Source organism: Passer domesticus, chromosome 17 (genome assembly GCF_036417665.1).
Source record: "Passer domesticus isolate bPasDom1 chromosome 17, bPasDom1.hap1, whole genome shotgun sequence".
Classification (NCBI taxonomy): Eukaryota; Metazoa; Chordata; class Aves; order Passeriformes; family Passeridae; genus Passer; species Passer domesticus.
The window spans coordinates 3696232-3713252 of record NC_087490.1 but is presented as its reverse complement, the minus strand read 5'-3'; the positions used below and the strand labels follow the sequence as shown (position 1 = coordinate 3713252).

The following is a 17021-nucleotide window of genomic DNA, read 5'->3' as shown; positions in this document are numbered from 1 at the left end:
CGCCTGCGCACCAGGGGCGGCGGCTGAGGCGGGCGCGGCCATGGCGGGAGCGTGAGGGAGCGGCCGCCCTCCGCCTCCTTCCGCGGGAACATTGTCCTCCCCCCGTGCCGAGACACCGCCAGACCGCCGGCGGGCCCGTGCTTCCCCTTTAATTCCCGTAGGGGCTCGTGTGAGGACGCGGCAGAAAGCGATGCTGCCCCCAGGACAGTGTCAGAGGCGTGAGGGAGCCGCGGCACTCCCAGCTCTGCTCCCAAGGAGCGATTTGTGTAGGTGCAGGAACAGCTCCCAGCGCAGCCCAGGCCGCAGGTGAGGAGCCCCACAGCGGTGATATGAAGTGCCCAGGTGTGTGTCACAGGCCTGGCAAGTCAGGCCAGTCTGAAATTAAATGCCTGGGGTTTTTAATCGAGAGATGTGCCCGAGTATGGCTCAGGAAGGGCTTTGACCTCACGCCCATCAGCAGCTGTGCTTGCACCGTCCCCAGCCCACATCTGCAGGTCAAAGGCACTCCCAGTCGTCCAGCAGCCTCAGTGATTTTGTTATCAGTTGCACAGACATTAACTACACAAATTCTGCCAGACTATGGTGACTTTTTAGGTGATTGCCACTTCTAAGTGGAGACATGGCACAAGAAGAGCTGGGCTTTGCTCTGATTAATTTTTCTTTAGAAAACCATTCTCACTGGCACTTGAACTCCTGAGATCAAGTTTGAATTATTGAATGAAACCTGTTACTAACATGCATTGTCATCCAGATGGGAAGAGGTATATTAGCACTAAATAACTTGGACTGTTAGAGATTATAAATGAGACTGTGTTAGGAATAAATTGTGAGGCCCTGGCACAGGTTTGCCCAGAGAAGCTGTGGCTGCCCCATCCCTGGATGTGTCCAGGGCCAGGCTGGGTGGGGACTGGGGCAGCCTGGTCTAGTGGGTCATGTTCCCCTTAATTATAAACCTTTCTTAACCTTAACCTTCCAAAACATATTATAGTTTACAAAGTTCACCCTGTCAAGGTCTCGTATCCTGGAATCCACCCATGTGACCTTCAGCTCACATTCACTCTGCAATTTTAAACACCATATAGATAGATATAGATGATAGATATATAGATATAGATATAGATACAGATCACTCACCCAGACAAGCACTGGGGCAATCCAGCACCACCAGAGTAACCGAGGACACTGCAGCTGCAGGGAAATCCCTTGAATCCAGCACACAAACCACCAGCTCAAACCCAAAATGACTGTGACTCCCATTACTTCTGTTTTTAAGCCCATGAAGTGTCATGATGTTACCAAATAAAATGGACAGTAAGAACTGTGACTAATCAAAAAAAAATCACAATATTTGAGTATTTTATGCTTTTACATTTGTCTCTCTTCCATTGTAATTTTTAGCACCTTGTAAGCTTAAACCTCTCTCATAAATTATTTTTTGATCTTCTTGAAATACACACAGTTCAGCTGTCACTCAGAAACAGTTGCTTGACAGTTCAAAGATGTTATTACCATCAGTTATAGGGAAAAATTATCTTTTACTGACAACTGGTATTTTTAAGACATTTGAAATGAGAAAAAAATTAATTCTTTAGTCTCCAAGCTGGCACAATCAATTTATCAGGTCTCATGTTGTGGCAAAAATTATGGGTATTTTATCTCTGATATACTGCAATGTATAAATAGTTTAGCAAAAGTAGCTATCAAAATCCAAATTGAGTATTTCACTGTGACTGAAAAATCAGCATATTCTCCACACGTGCAAGTGAGCTCCTACCTTTTACTCCTCCCTCTCAGGAACAACTAAGCTCAGTGCAGAAATTCAGGTGCTGTTTGGGAAGATGAATGAGCTTTTCCACGTGCTGCTACCTAAGTTGGAAATACAAACCATCAAAATAATAGAATATCTTATTGGCTGAAATGAACAAGTTAATAAAAAAGGCTTCATTTACCTGTAATTTTCTTTCCCACGTTTATGTGGAGCATCAATTGGAATCAGAATAGGTAAGCCAAGGTGCCCCTGATCAAAATCTCAAACAGCCATTCTTCACCAAAACTTGGCACTTTGTCATTCCTTCCTGGCTGCAGTGATGGGGTGAGTGACTCCAGTACAATCACTGAGCTTTTTGACACCTGCTTAGTGGGTTTTGAGTGGCATCAAATTTTGTACGTGTTTCAGGGCAGAGGTTTTTGCATTGCATGGTTTAGCTGCTGTTCCTGGGCTCCCAAAGCACAGCTAATTCATCACAGGTGAACTCATTCCAGTGCCCCAGTGCCAAATCTTTAAGAGTATTTATCTGAGTTTTCACTCTTGAGTATTACCAACTCAGTGCAAAATATCTAGTTTTAAGATGATTTCAGATTCACAACTATTTTGAAAGGCAAAAATCTGAATTAAAACCCACCTTCAGAATGCAGCTAAATGTGATGAAATAGAACACAATTTCCATCAGACCAACTGGGAAATGCTGCAGTTTTGTAGAAATACGTCCAGTGCATAAATACAAGATTAGAGTTAATTAACTAAAGAGCCATTTTGTAGCTTGGCTTCATAGCTGATCACAAACTAAACGTGTCCACGACATGGTGGTGTTGCAACAAAGGAACACCCAGACCTTGTGCTGGGGTGGACAACTGGGTTTGTTTTGTGGGGCTTGCAAAACAACTCCCCAGGAGACCTGGGCCAGCAGTGGGCACCTCGAGGCAAAGAGGAGTCAGAATGAAACAAACCAACGAGAGGGGCAGCACTGTCAGTTTAGAAAACATGGAAATCTCTAAGGAAATACATAGAAAATCTAAATTTATTTCATCCAGGGGTGAGGACACTGAAGTGTGGTTGCTGCAAATATGAACTGTTTTCAGTGTCTGTGGGAACAGGACAAGCAGCAATGGACTCAAGCAGCAGCAAGGGAAACTTTTTCTTCAGACATGAGGTAAGTTCTGACAGTCTGCTAAGTTCATATAACAACTAGATGGCATAGAGAGGTTATGGATCTCCATCCTATAATACTATATAAACCATTGTGTGGCAGTCAGCTAAGAATGGTTTAGGAGCTGAGGCTCTTAGGTACAGGGTAAAATAGCTGATTGCCCAAGTTCCTTCCCCTAACTCCTACAGCAAATCTGTTGTCAGGATGCTACACCACAGGCTGGGAACTGACACAGCACCAAGAACCTTTTGTCAGATTTTTGTACTCCTGACCAGAACCAACCACAGCACTCCAAAATACCTGCTCACTATTCTATCCTGCTGTTTGAGGCACAAGTGTGATAAAAATGTTCTTGTGTTTGCTGCTACTGCCATAACAATCAGAAAATTGCTTTTAGCAGAATGTGTGTTCCCATGGGGCTCCACTTCATGCTCTCAAATTTCATGTGTTGTGTGTTCTTCCATCATCATGGTTTGAGCCATCCAGAGTTACAAGCAAGGAAGATTACATACACACACCCCACCCACATGAAATAACAAATCTTAGTGCTCTGTCTTCTCAGGTGCAATCAGCTTCAGTGAGTTTCATGAAATAGGTAAGGCTCACATAACTATTGCTCTACATAAAATGTAAAGCTCATTTAGCCTTCTAAAAATTTGTGTTCTGCAACAAGATTTTCAGTATTTCCATCAAGTGACATCAAATCTACTAGTAAGTTGTGGTGGTTTTTTTTCAAGAGAGATGTATGTGGCCAGGTAAAATAAAACTTGCTTGGAGCAGCACAACTCATTGACTAAAAGGCCTAATGCCAAGTATTTTGTGAAGCCTTTGAAGACAAATACAAAGGACTTTTTGCGAGTTCAGTAACTAAAAAGCTGTCTGTAGTCAAAAATACTTTGGAAATTAACAGGAGCAATTATTTACAAATTTCATTAAATGTCAGTTCTGCCTTGGCTTTAAACCCTGTCTTGCCTCAGTTCTGCAAAAGGTTTTCACAGATCACAGCATGTCCACTCTACAAACTGTATGCCCTAGAACAAACAGGTCTGAAAGGTAAATCACAGTTTGTTGACAAATGAATTTGTAAAAAGAACAGTTTACATCAGAAGGATCAAAGTCAGAGCCTTTATTAAATGTTCCTTCTCTAACCAGACTGCATTTAATCCCCCTTTCGCATCTGTGATTTCTAAGGCTATTTTAAATACTTTGTCTTACAGGGATTTTCAGTCTGCAGAACCGTCACAAGCAGCAAGTTAGCAGTACACAGAAACAATACAACTGAACTTTCACTGAGTTCTATTCCTGCCTCCCAGGGTGCGTGCAAAAACCAACAATATCTCCAGTACTGGAGTTTTTGCACAGACCCTGGAAAGGAAATAGTTGTCACCAGAGATTAAGCCTGATGTGCTCTAGGCACATCTCACAATTGGCCACAGCTGACCAGTATTGGTTAGTATGTCTGTTTCAAAAAGGGGACCAAATTTTTAATTTTCATCTAGTGTGGGTCTAATTAAGGCTATTCTGGTATATTTGATACTAAAATACTCTCTGGGAGTCCTTTTCATGAAATCCCATCAGAATTAACATTTTCAAAAATGAAAACATTTATAATAGGTGTTGGAGTTGAAATGCTGATGCAGCGGTTGGTTCAGTGTTTCCTGGTCTTCTTTATCACGTCAGGATAGTGTCATCAATCTGTTCCTCAGAGTCAGCCTGCCCTGCCAGCTTCCGCAGGGACCTCCTGCAGCTTTCATTGAGAAGCTCCAGGCTGGCAGCATCCAGAATCTTGGAAACTGACTGTGGAGGGGAGACAGCAACAATTACCAACTCCTTACAACACACCATTCAAAATCAGAGTGAGTGTAACTGCTTTAGGCACTGCAGCAACTAAAATCTTTCAAACGTCCCAAAAGTCTCCAGCTGGTTTTACAATACCAGACGTGGGAACTATCCAAAGGCAGGTCAGACTTAAAAAACAGGTCTGGAAATGGATGCACGAAGTGGTCTATCCTAAATACTTCCTAGCACCACTGTGATCATCCAAGTGACTAAAGCAATGCATGATCAGTGCCAGCTCAGGGAACTCAACACAGACAAGGCTTAAGGGGGAATGTTAAATGCCTTGATTCTATTAATGCTGCATTGTAAGGTTGTACAGAACAGGTGCTGGTGATTTCTTCAGAGCTTAGCACAAGAATGCTGCTGAAGAGCTAAAAAAAAAATGAGCATGTCCCACTTCATCTATTTCATAAGAGACTTCCAGCACATTCTGAGGCTGCAGGCACCACAGACAAATGCAGAATGAGGTGACACAGCCTTACCACCAACAATTATGGTCTTTTTATATGTCTCATACCTCAAGCACTTCTTCACCCGCTCTCATCTTCAGAAGGTTGACAATAGCCTGGTCACTGTAGGCTCTTACACTGGTGTTTTTGTCTTTTGTGTTGTCCAGAAGTGCTTTGAGAATTGGTTTAATTGTCTGAGGATCCAGTGGGGGAAGATGGCTTTTATTTGCCCACCAAATCATCTTTTCTGCAACTAACTTTATGTCACTGGATGAGTTCTGAAGACACTGAAGGAGACAAAGATAGACTTACATTCAGATATACCAAGAACATATATTTAAAGCAGTTGTTAATTTTTTTCCTAATTTAAGTATTTAAAACTGTGCTAAGAAAAGCAAACAGTTTCCAACTCACAGGTACACAAGATACACACGTGTTACCTATTAAGTCCAACTAAATTGTGTAAGATAAGGTCATACCTTGAAAATGTGACAACTTTTCAAAAGAAAATTTCTAAATATGTAGTTGATGACAGTATCACATGTTCATCTCAACTGTCTCAGGAAATGATAATGACCACTAAGTGCAGAAAAGCTGATAGTGTCAGCACCTCTACAACACACTCACTGAGCAACAACAGCCAAGGCAGTCTCTAGTTGGAATACTGGGTGCATTTTAACAGTGGATTTCACTTCAAAATTCAAAGAATTAGAGTTTTGTATTTTAACCTTAATCCTTTTAAAACATGAAAGCTAATGTCTGAATGTCAGGTGCATTATTAATATGGTGATAAAGGTTTTGTGGCAAGTGTGATATTTTATATTTTAACACAGTACTATGATATTAACATAGAAAAGTTGGACTTCAAACAAAAAGTCTGCTTTGAAGAATGTTGGCCTGTATCATGTCAACTTGGTATGTAAGAAATGTAAAACCTGAAAATGTAACATGTTGCAGCATCATCCCTCTCTATCTATCCTTGTCTACCAAGAGGGATACTCAAGTGTATGGTGGGGTTTGGGGAGGGCAGACAACTAAAGAAACCAAAAAACCCCAGCCACACACCAAAAGGAACGACCAACCAGTAAAGGAATTTTGAAGAAAAATATTTAAATCAAAATGAACTGAAAAAAAAAGATGTTAATTTCAATGTTCTCAGGTCAGGTGAGTTTTGGTATTTGATACATTTCTAGCAAAGGCTGTTTGACCTTTAGCAATCTTAGAAACCTGACAGCTTCCTCACACTCTTCTCTGCCTCTCTGCCAGCTGTTTGCTACTATAAAGGAAAAATGCATTTATAAGACTCAGACTTGAGATTCAGCACAGAAGGCTCAAAAGCAAATTTCCATGTTAGAGCAGGGATGGCAGTGTTGTATTCACAGCTTCAGAGCAGGATGATACAGTGATTCTATCTACACTCTGCCTCAAAAAGAAATTTCTAGATTTTCAGGGACTTGATAGACCCACCCATGAGTTAGGTCAAACAGAGATTCAGATCACACAAGAACACCAGCAGGTAGCTAACATGAAAACTCTTACCTTAATAAAGAGGCTGGAAAGTTTGGGAGGCAGGTTGCCTCCCTCTTCCATGTGGTATTTCATGAGAAAGCCCATCCCTCTGATGCCACTAACTGCAATGGGGATCTTCAACATAAAGACAAGAATTGGTATTACTACAGCACAGTTCAACAGCAGCCTTTAAACCAAACTCATGGTCTGGCAGCTTCTGTGGAAGGCTAAACCTTTCAGCTGCTGTAGAAGGCTAAATCTTTCAAAAGAACAGCAGCATCGAAAAACACTGGGTTAATGGTATTGGGTAATATGATGAAAAAATTCCAGTGCAACCATGAGCCAAAAGAAATAAGGCAGCAGGCCCCACCAAATTCCTACTCCAAACTACTCATTCAACACTCCTAAAATGAGTAATTTCCACTTCTTGCAAACTTGGTCTGTGAATGAGAACTCTCTAGGGAAACAGGAGTATAATTTACTCCAAATGAAAGCTACTCTGCAGTTAAAGATTAAATAATCTTCATCTCCCAAGAGATCAGAACTCAAAGAACCAGAACAGTTGTGTAATTTCACCATGAAACCTGCATCTAGCCAAGGAAGAATCTTCAGATGGCACTTGGGGGTTTCTGTCCTGGTTGGTAACACAGGAACTTGTCCACACACCCTTCAAAACTGCTCCCAACAAGAGCTTGTAACAGCACTCCCCCTGTGGGGCAGGACTCACTCACCCTGTCGGCCGTGGCATTGCTGATGATCATCTCCTGGACACTGCTGTAGTATTTTGGGGAACACAGCTTGCCAGGAGCCACGTTCACAGCCACGGAGAGAGCCAGGCTCCGGCCGTGCCTCACCATCCAGTCAATGCCAGAGACATCTGCTGCAGAGCAAAGAACAGAACAATGCCACGCTCCTGCCATCTCCTCCTCTTCATCTGAGAGGCTTTTGGCAGTTTGTCAATTCACTGCCATAAAATGAAATAACGAGCAGCATCAGGAGCAATGCCCTGCTTCCTCCATTTCTCCCAAAAAGACACACAGACAGAGCTAAAATGCAACACCTTTTCCAGGCAGGCAGGGACACCACCTGGGCAGGCAGGGAGGCAGACACAAACAAGTGACTCTCTTGTTCAACTCAGTTACTTCTGATGGTTCAAAATTAGACAAGCTTTGACCCTCTAATAAATTTGTAAAAGTCATCTATAATTTGACCAGCTAACAGACTGCCTCTTTAAGCCCACAGGGGAGAGTAATCATTAACACTCTCAAACACTGGGGTCCTATGAAACACATTTTTTTCTAACTTGAAGGCAAATTAGTTAATTCTCCAAAAGCATGTGAAGCTATCAGATGTGGCCTGCAATTAACATCAGCCAACATAAGATCACAGTGCTCTCCCAAAATGTGGGATGGCCCTCCTGTCCACCCTGCCTGAACATCCTGTCATGTCCAACTGTCCTCGTGTTGGCAACAGCAATTACTCAGCCATGCTAGTAGCTTTATCAAGTCATTAGATAACAAATGCAGAAAAAAAAGCCTGGGCAACCCCAACTGACAACCCATGCTCCCTGTGTACCAGAGTGCACAAATTAAGAGTCATGAACAAAGAAAAGCACAAGAAAATACAGAGCAGAACTTCAGTCACAAAGTTAGCCTGAATGAATGGCTGAGAAGGAATCTTCCCTGCTTTCAGCATCTGTTCCAGTCCTGTAAACAGCTCCACCTACCCAGTAAGTGCTGGTAGAGAACAGTGCTGAGCTCGTCGTCGGACAGAAAGGCGCACAGCTCTGCCAGGCAGCCGGCCGAGGCCATGCGGGTGGCATCCTGACAGGGGACAGCAGAACAGAACATGGCTGAGCTCAACACACCCCAGAGACACGCAGCAGGAAAAACAAGTGTCACAAGATGACAGGAAATAAAGAGGAGGAGAAAATAAATAATAGTATTTCACTCGTACTCCCTGAGAATTTCTTTCAGTTCATATTGTTTCTTGTACAAAATGGAACTTAAAACCATATCTAAGGTTTAAAAAGCCAGCAGAAACTGAAGAATTACAGATTTGTAAGTTCTGATTTTCTAAATGGAAAAGTCATAAAGATGAAATTCAGTGTTTTAAAAGATGAGTTCACAAGTGCTTACTTTAGATTCACTTACTGAAAGTGTTATTTCTAGCTATCTCAGTATGAGCTGGTCCCTGTGATAAACTCTTACTACTCTTCATCTAACACTTCCAGGCTTTTGCTATTTTGGCTTCCTTATGTGACCAGCCCATTACTGTCCACTTCTCCCCCAGATTTATTTCTATTTCTAGCATGTCAACAGTTTCACGTCTGTTGCAGAGACTGACATTAAAAAAAAAATATTAGATTATTAACTTAATCTCCCTTATGTTACCATTGCTATTTGCTATATACAGAAGACCCTATATTAAACTTGAAGAGCTTCTTCTCATTGGACAAAAATCTATCATTATCTGAAAAATTTCTCACACGGAATGATAAACGTCACCTGAGAGGCTACAAACACATCTGTGCATATAGTGAAGGCACTGCAGGCTTTCTCCAAGATATAAAGCAAGTCCTGACTGCAGAGCTACCTGAAACCTGTTAGTGAGGAGCTGCAGGTCAAACCCACACATGCAGTTGCCAAGGAAACATTAAACTGCAGGTTTTTCAGAGTTACCAGGGACTGGTCAGGAATCTCCAATTCTTCACTGTGACTATATAATTCGTGTTTTCCCAGAAGTTATTTTAGATAGTAATTCTTTTAGAAAGTTCAGATTTTAAATGTAAGAACAGGACTGTCTGCAGCAGGGGACCTTTGCAGCTGGCAGAAGCAGTACCTCATCGTGTCCCAGCATGCCCAGCAGCACTGTGCTAATATTCTTCCTAATTGCAGCATCCACTTTAGCACCAGCTCCTCGTGTGACAAACCGCAGCGCTTGCAGCATCGTATCCCTGGAAGAGATCACATTCCACAGTCAGACACTGCCTCTCCCCCACCCTCCAAGAGAAGTTTTGCTCTGGATACTTCTAGTTCCCTGCATAGCAATTACATTGAGAATTACACTTTCCCTTAAAGTCTGGGAAAGTGATCCCCTCTCTGCACTGCTGGAGACTCCATCCTAGACAGTACTTCCATGTTTCTGTCTAACACAACACAGATATTTTCTGACTGTTCAAACGTTAAAAAGATTATCATGTCAGGAAGTTCATGTCTTAGGCATCTGTGCCTGTAGGATACAAGAACAGCTGCTTTACTTCAGGTCAGACTGACTGTCAATACTGCCTTTTATCTGAAAGTGAGCTGCTTGGGGATATGCAGGTCTGCTTGGGCAGACTCCAAGCACTCTTTCTCCTAAATATTCTCACAGCTCACCTTCTGACACAGGAAGGCCCCATCACCCCCATTCCTGGTTTACAGTCCACTGCATTCATTAATACATGCATCTTACTGTAACTGGGGGTTCTGTTCATTCATCCCAGCTCCTTCTTTCATCCTCAGTAAGCAGGAAGGTCTGAGCTGTCAGCTGCAGCTTACCTGATGGCAGAGTCGTCACTGGAACGAATTCCATTGAGGAGCTCTGTGAAGAGAGGATCCACTTTGACATGGATGACAATGAGCTTCCCGAGAGCATCGGCAGCTTTGAGGCGAACAGCGCGGTTTGAGTCTTGCAGAGCTTTGGTGAACGTTGTTTGCAGCTGGGGCAAAAACGGTTTCAGAGCAATCTCAACCTGGTCCACAGTGGAAGAAGGGAAAGTGGTGCAGTCAAGTATTAAATAGCAGTTAGAGATCAAAGCCTGAAAACCTCTTCTACAGCAGTTTGTTATCAGAGAGCCCTCATTAAATTGAACGTGCTATTAAAATAGGAAAAACGTGAAACAACAATTTACCATAAAACCTTTGACCTTTTCCAATCTAATTATCTTTTCTTCACATTGAAATACAAGGGTAGCACTGAGAAATTTTACACTATCATGTACTCAGTGCACTGAATAAAAGCTCAGCTCTGTTCAAAGATACATAAGATCTTTGCACTTAATACATAAAAATGGTGGATACAGGAGAGATTAATTTCATGGTGGGTTTTAATCACTTGAAAGCGGGATCAGCATTTATCAATATTTCTAAGAAGCCCAGTGTTTCTGCACTGGGGGCTTTTTTTGGAGGCCAGAATCTGCTGGAAGAATGCAATCCAGTTACAGTGGATTGCATATCCTACATATCAAATTGCATATCCTACATATCAAATCCACAGCAGCAGGCATCCCAGCTGTGTTTACATAAACAGCAACAGGTATTTCTGAAGGTTGCCATGGAAAATGTCCACAAACCACAGTGCAATACTTTGAATCTTACCTTAGCTAAAAGAAGGCTTAATGTTTCAAGCAGAGCCACCTTGACATTCCAGCTGAACCGATCTCCCAAGATTCGAATGAGTGGCCCAGTGATGCTCACCACAGATGGTTTGAGAGCTTCAGCAGAAGTCAGCTTTATAACCAGCCCTAAGGCCTTTGCTGCCTCCTCCTTCTGTTCTGGATTACCAGTTAAAACACCTTCCCGCAGCACCACAAGTATGGAAGTCACTCCCTGTCACCAAAATCAGATAAGAAAGCTTAGAAGCTAAGATGCAAGAAATATGTATCTCATTTTTGCTGCTCTTATACACCAGATGCACAAACTTGGAGAGTTTCTCTCAATTTCCTGTTGACCTTCAGCTGCCTGATTCCACATTGACAGAGCTACTTTTATTTGGTTTGATTTCATGCCTCTCCGCCTTACTAAGCCAGTTGCTATGAGAGAAGTGGTGGCGGCTCAGGGAATTTTTAAACCAAAGAAATTTGGCACAGAAGTCCAGTGTTACTCCCCCACAAAAAGCAGCCAGCAACCATAACTTACGTGCATAACAGAATTGTCAGAGACCTCATTGCAAGAGGGGTCTTCTCTAGGGTTACTCAAGAGCTCTAACCTACAAAAAATCCTCCAATATACAGGTTTGGAATGCCTAAATAGTCACTGCTTCTAACAGCTATAATATAAATCAGCTCTCCCCAAAGGTGGGGTAGTGTGGCTGTGATGAATCCACAGTCATTCTGTTCCTTTACCTTCTTAGGAATACAGAATCCTGGCACGTGCTCGCCCTTGGCCTCATTCCCTACAATCCGGATATCCCTGTGCAGGTCCTCAATGAGAGCAAGCTGGTTCCCAGCGTCTAACTTCTGCAGGAGAGAGGGGTAAAACAAACATCAGGCAACATGACATCCAGATATCTTTTGTGAAGTCTTCTCAGGCCAGGCATTACTCCTGTAACCTTTGTAAGCTGCCTCTCACCTTGGTGATGGAATTAAGCGCATCCCAGCTTTCATTCAGAACTACGGGGTTGGTGTCATTGAACAGGCGAATCAAGCCTGAAACCAAGCTCCTGAGATGCCCAGTGTAGTCTGCTTTTGTCTTGGAGCAGTAGATATTCAGCATGACAGCTGCTGCCTGTCTCATGCCCAGCTCAGGGCTGCGGGTAGCTTCCAGCAAATCTTCAGTTATAATTCTTTGTCCAACATCATCTTCCACAGACAGGATCACAGACTGGCAGTTTGCCATCTCCTGAAGAGTCCAAATTAACTTCACATTAGCTCTCAAACATAACAAAACCTAATTTAGCCCCAGGTTTCTCCATGTTATCTCCAGCATTGTCTCTAGATAAATGCTACAACACAACCCACTTGCTAATTGTTTCTCATTAAAGAGCTGGTCACATCACCATTAAAGGCTTGACTCAGTCCTGGTGCAGACACAGGTATGACCAATTCTTAAAATTTAACAAGTGACCAAACTCTGCTGAACTGATTGCTCCAGCATCTGCAGGAGGGCTAATTTACAAAAATTAGAGTAGCTCAGTCTCCTCCATCTTACTCACCCATGAGAGACTGTGAGTCTTGTCAGATAACATTCTTCTGATTTAGGTAGTTTAATGCTGTGCGTCACAGCCCTAATTACAAGCACGTCTGTGGGTACATTAGAGATCTCCAGGCAGACTTGGGGCTAGAAGCTGATCTAATGGGTATCCACAACAGAAAGACAACAGGACTCTGTCACTCATTCCTAATTCACCAACTGATTATGAAAATGTCTGTCCACAGTCACAACTCCAGGATGTTCTCTGGAGTCCAAACACCAGATGTTTTGGAAAGCAGTATGTGAGGAGTGCAGCATGCAAAATAGGAGATTTCCTCCCTGCAGCCCTTTAATCTCTCAGTCTTCTACACCAAGAATAAATACAAAGTTAACTAGACTTTCTGGCAGCTCTCCAGGAATAAGCAAACTGAGAATTGTATCTTGTAGCAGGCCAAGGAGACTTTTAAATGGATACAAATAGATTTGGAAAGCATACGTTTTTTGACTCACAATATGCCACCAGGCAAAAAGACTCATCCTGGAGAAGCTAATGGACTGAAATTAAACATGCAATCTGTGAATCTAGAGAACACAGATTCTGGGATGGGAAGTAAACCTGGTGCACTATCTTCAGGCAACCTGTCACAACAAAGAGCTGAGCTGTGCTACTTGCCAATTGCTCTTCACTGGTGCCCAGCTTCTCTTTGAGTGCAGACATCATGGCAGGCAGGATGACACTCAAATGCCGTGTCAGAGCGTCCCCTGCCACTGAGGAGAGGAAAGCCAGCACCCGGGTGTTCACTGGGGGGGTAGTCAGCTACAAAAATAAAAAATAACACCAAAAATTGAGAGAAGCAGAAATTTTTTTCAGGAGTTTTTCACTTTCTCTACAACATGAAATGTTTATGCATCACAAGCCAAATAACTGTTTTGAGCACAAAATCAGAAGAAAATTTCAGACTATGCTCTTCCTTTTGCTATATTGGTCCAAAGAAAACTGGCAGCAAGCAGAGGAACCAGCAGAGATATCAAGTTTAAGATTTGTTTCCCATTGTACCTTTGGCACCAAGTAAGGCAGCACCACACGGCTCTTGACAGCCATAACTTGTTTAAGACCATCCACAGCAAAGTCAGCTGTCTCTTCATTATCCTACAGGAAAGACAAAGACACAGACTTGAGAAATTATCTCTGACACACCAAGCTAAGCACTGTTTCAAGGGACAATTTTCCAGGTGATCATAAAAACAAAACCAAGTCCTTCTATTAAAAAATGTTCTCATATTCTCATACTACCTAAAAAAACCCAAAACAAGCTCTTCTGTCACATCAGAAAGATCTTCTGTTTCAGGCATGGTGGCCAAGCAACTGCATTGGGTGACAGTGGCAAATCCATCGCAGAGCCAGGTGTAGCAATTCTTAGGCCTAGGCTTAAGCCACAACATCTTCCCTACCACTGGCTAGGATGACTCCAGGAGGAGACAAAATACTGCTGCCATTCCCTGGTAGGTCTGCCACTACAATCCTCCTGCTCCTTTAAATTAATTATTCAAAACTTGTCCCACAACATCATTAATCAAGCTGTTGACTAATTCTGAGCAATGCTCACCAGCTGCTTCAGCAAGAAGGGCAGGATGTCTTCAAGAGCCTGATGGCCAATTGTTGAGTGCAGCTGTTCAAATGTTTTGGCTGCAGCCTCTCGAACTTCTTCCAGAGGGTCACACAGTGCTTTTCTCACTGTAGGAACCAGGGACTCAGAGAAAAGCAGCACCTGTGGATGAAGAGATAAAATTACACAACATCTGAAGCATAACAGATGCTCAGGAAAGTAGTGAAGAATGCAGAATTTGCACAACTCAAACTAAACTGCAGTTTGCTTGGAATAATATTGGAGGAAAAGCAGGATCCATCAGCACAAATAGCTGCAGTCCTCTAAGGCTACCTAGTGGAAGATTTCTAGTATTATATCTCATAAAAGGCAATGTTTAAATTTATCGACTGATACAAATTCATACAATTTGCCTAAGCAGCAACTCTCTGTTAGTTACAAGCCCTGACTTCAGATCACAGAACAGTAGCTGTATTTTTCTGTCTCAAGTACAATACCTGCACCATAACATCAATACCTGGGAAAATGGGAATTTCACCTGGCACGTGTGACTTACCGCATCCCTGCTGGTTGATTTCATGATCTCGCTCAAACCAATGCAGACTCCTTGCCTCTCATCACTCTTGTCTGATCTCAGTCCATCTTCCAGGATAGGAATGATTTCAGGAAGGATCTTCTCCCCTAACTTTCGGACAAGGTCTCCTAATGTCCGTGCTGCAACCTGTCCCCAAAAAATGTATTAATGATTTTCCTTTTTTGTAAAACTTTAGAAGGTGAACTGTGAGCAAATGTTCACTTTTGACCATATGCTACTGTTCATAGTGCAGACAGAGTGTAGGAATGGAAACAGCATTAGAAATAACCATCAAAAAATAGTTTTACTGTTACCACAATCACAATTGCCTTCAGCAGAGAACTCAGACCTGCTCATGCTCAGAACAGTTAAACTGATGACAGCTTTGGAGTTACTTATAGAGAAGAATTATCCTCTGTTCCTCAGGAGTTATTTTCTACAGTCACCTGCAGGATCAGGAAGGCACAACTTAATTCCTCACCGTTCGTTTATCTGCACAAGTACTGGCCAGGAATTTCAGCAGAAGCCCAAAGAGCGTTGGCAGGATTTCCCGCAGCGTGCGAGGAGTGTTTGACACCACGATTTTCCAGACGTGTAAGGAGGCCTGGCGCACCACCAGCTGCGTGTCCGAGCGGCCCATGTACAGCCCTGCCAGCACCCTGTTCCTCCTCTCCACGCCCAGAGCATTAATGATAGCCTGCAAAGGAACAGCACAGAATTGTATTATCTGCCCCTGAAATCTATACAAAGAACAGAATACATGATTATTCAGTATGTCTTTCCAGCAGGCTGTCCATGCTGATTCCAAATAGGAGAATTGGAAAAAAAATAAAGGCACAACAGGCAAGAACGGCTTTACCTTGTTTGACTGGGCTGTTCCAAAGTTGTCATCCTCTGAGGCAGTTTCTGTTGTCATTTTTCCAGTGACTCCTGAGATATGGAATAGAAGATCTCCAAGGAGCTGAACTGAGCTAAACCTGGCAACAGGAGCAAGTCAAGTGTTACCAACAGGGCACTCAGGCAGTACCTGTCCAATTCTGACAGGATGTCAGCTACAGGCTGGAGCCAAATGTGAAGCACAGCTGGGTCTGCACTGAAATGCTGCATGGGCTGATGTGGTACATCAGTCTGCCAACATGGCCAAAAGCAGCATGATAAAGAGAAAGGGAAGGAGTGAATTCCAAACTGGAAGGGCTGAGAGAATTTTCAAATCAAAGCAATGAATCCAAGAATAACCTTTCCTCTAAAAAGGAACAAGACATTTCTTGCATCTGTCTAACCCAAACGACATTCAGCTGGGGCAAGAGTACTTAGCAGCACTCAGCTGGCACAAATCATTTAGTGCAGCTAATTTTTAAGTAACTGCTATTGGCTCTGAGTGCTCCACTGCGCATCTTCAACACAGGAGAACAATAACTTGCTCAGCATTTGGAGAAATGAAAAACAGTACACAAGGGCTAAATATTGCCACATCAACTGCCTTGGAAGTGCATTTCAGAGTCACCGCCAGAATTAATAATCCAGCATGAAAGCTCTGCAGGTAGTAGGAAACCTGATGCAGCCTGGCAGGGCTTTGCAGACTCAAGTGCTGTAAGGCATCCTAATCAAATCAACAAGCAAAAAGAGACACTTGTTTTTGCTTCACAGGAGGCCTCTGCATTTTTCTGAGGAGAAACACAGAGCCTCAATCACACCAGTTTTTCAAGCATGGAAGGGAAACGTTTGTGGCTAAGCTGGTTCTGCCTTACCTTATCCTCCACAAGTCATCAAAGAGCCCATCCTCGAGCTGCGGCAGGAGCAGAGCAATGGCAGTCTCGGCGTACATGCTGATGATTCGCTGCCCCGCGCGCAGCGCCGTGTCCCGCACAAACTCGTTCTCGTCTGCCAGGGCCTGCACACAGGCACAAAAAGGGCTCTGAACACTCAGCCTTTCAGCACAGTACAAAAAGCAACAGGAGGAAAACAAACCAATGTTTTCACTCTCCACCATGAAAACCGAATGAACCACGGAGTTGTGAATGTACAAAGATGACTTCAAAAAATGACTAGTGACCACAAGTAAAAGACAGCAACCAATAACTTAGTAGAAATAATTTATAATTTAAATTCCCTTTTTTTCTAGTAGTCCAGCTAAGCTGGACAAGTCTCTGGACATCCCACAATTATCAAAAATTTTACTTGAAATATTCTGGAGGCTTATTTTTATTCTCTGATACATAAATTTC

The 17021-nt window shown here is 42.9% G+C and overlaps 1 protein-coding gene and 1 long non-coding RNA gene across 5 annotated transcripts in view; one reads left to right on the top strand and one right to left on the bottom strand.

The window, feature by feature from the left end:
- Positions 1–92: 92 nt before the first annotated feature.
- LOC135282905 (uncharacterized) lies at positions 93–10421 on the top strand. Of its 2 annotated transcripts, none has more exons than XR_010348885.1 (2): positions 93–306; positions 2812–10421. It is a non-coding gene; the product is annotated as an uncharacterized LOC135282905 (long non-coding RNA). The 2 variants fall into 2 exon arrangements; XR_010348886.1 differs by having other exon boundaries at positions 93–342.
- GCN1 (GCN1 activator of EIF2AK4) overlaps positions 4039–17021 on the bottom strand; it is a 37908-nt gene continuing 24925 nt past the window's right edge. For 2 of the 3 annotated variants that reach the window (XM_064393126.1, XM_064393128.1), the window contains 17 exons: positions 16545–16687; positions 15656–15773; positions 15278–15493; positions 14779–14943; positions 14223–14384; positions 13673–13765; positions 13289–13432; positions 12055–12324; positions 11829–11942; positions 11083–11313; positions 10264–10457; positions 9566–9680; positions 8451–8547; positions 7456–7604; positions 6755–6859; positions 5284–5502; positions 4039–4724 (listed from right to left, as the gene is read on the bottom strand). In XM_064393126.1, the coding sequence (XP_064249196.1) occupies positions 4599–4724; positions 5284–5502; positions 6755–6859; positions 7456–7604; positions 8451–8547; positions 9566–9680; positions 10264–10457; positions 11083–11313; positions 11829–11942; positions 12055–12324; positions 13289–13432; positions 13673–13765; positions 14223–14384; positions 14779–14943; positions 15278–15493; positions 15656–15773; positions 16545–16687 (2661 nt within the window). In that variant the 3' untranslated portion in view covers positions 4039–4598. The remainder of the gene's footprint in view (positions 4725–5283; positions 5503–6754; positions 6860–7455; positions 7605–8450; positions 8548–9565; positions 9681–10263; positions 10458–11082; positions 11314–11828; positions 11943–12054; positions 12325–13288; positions 13433–13672; positions 13766–14222; positions 14385–14778; positions 14944–15277; positions 15494–15655; positions 15774–16544; positions 16688–17021) is intronic. The other variant, XM_064393127.1, reaches the window with a different exon arrangement.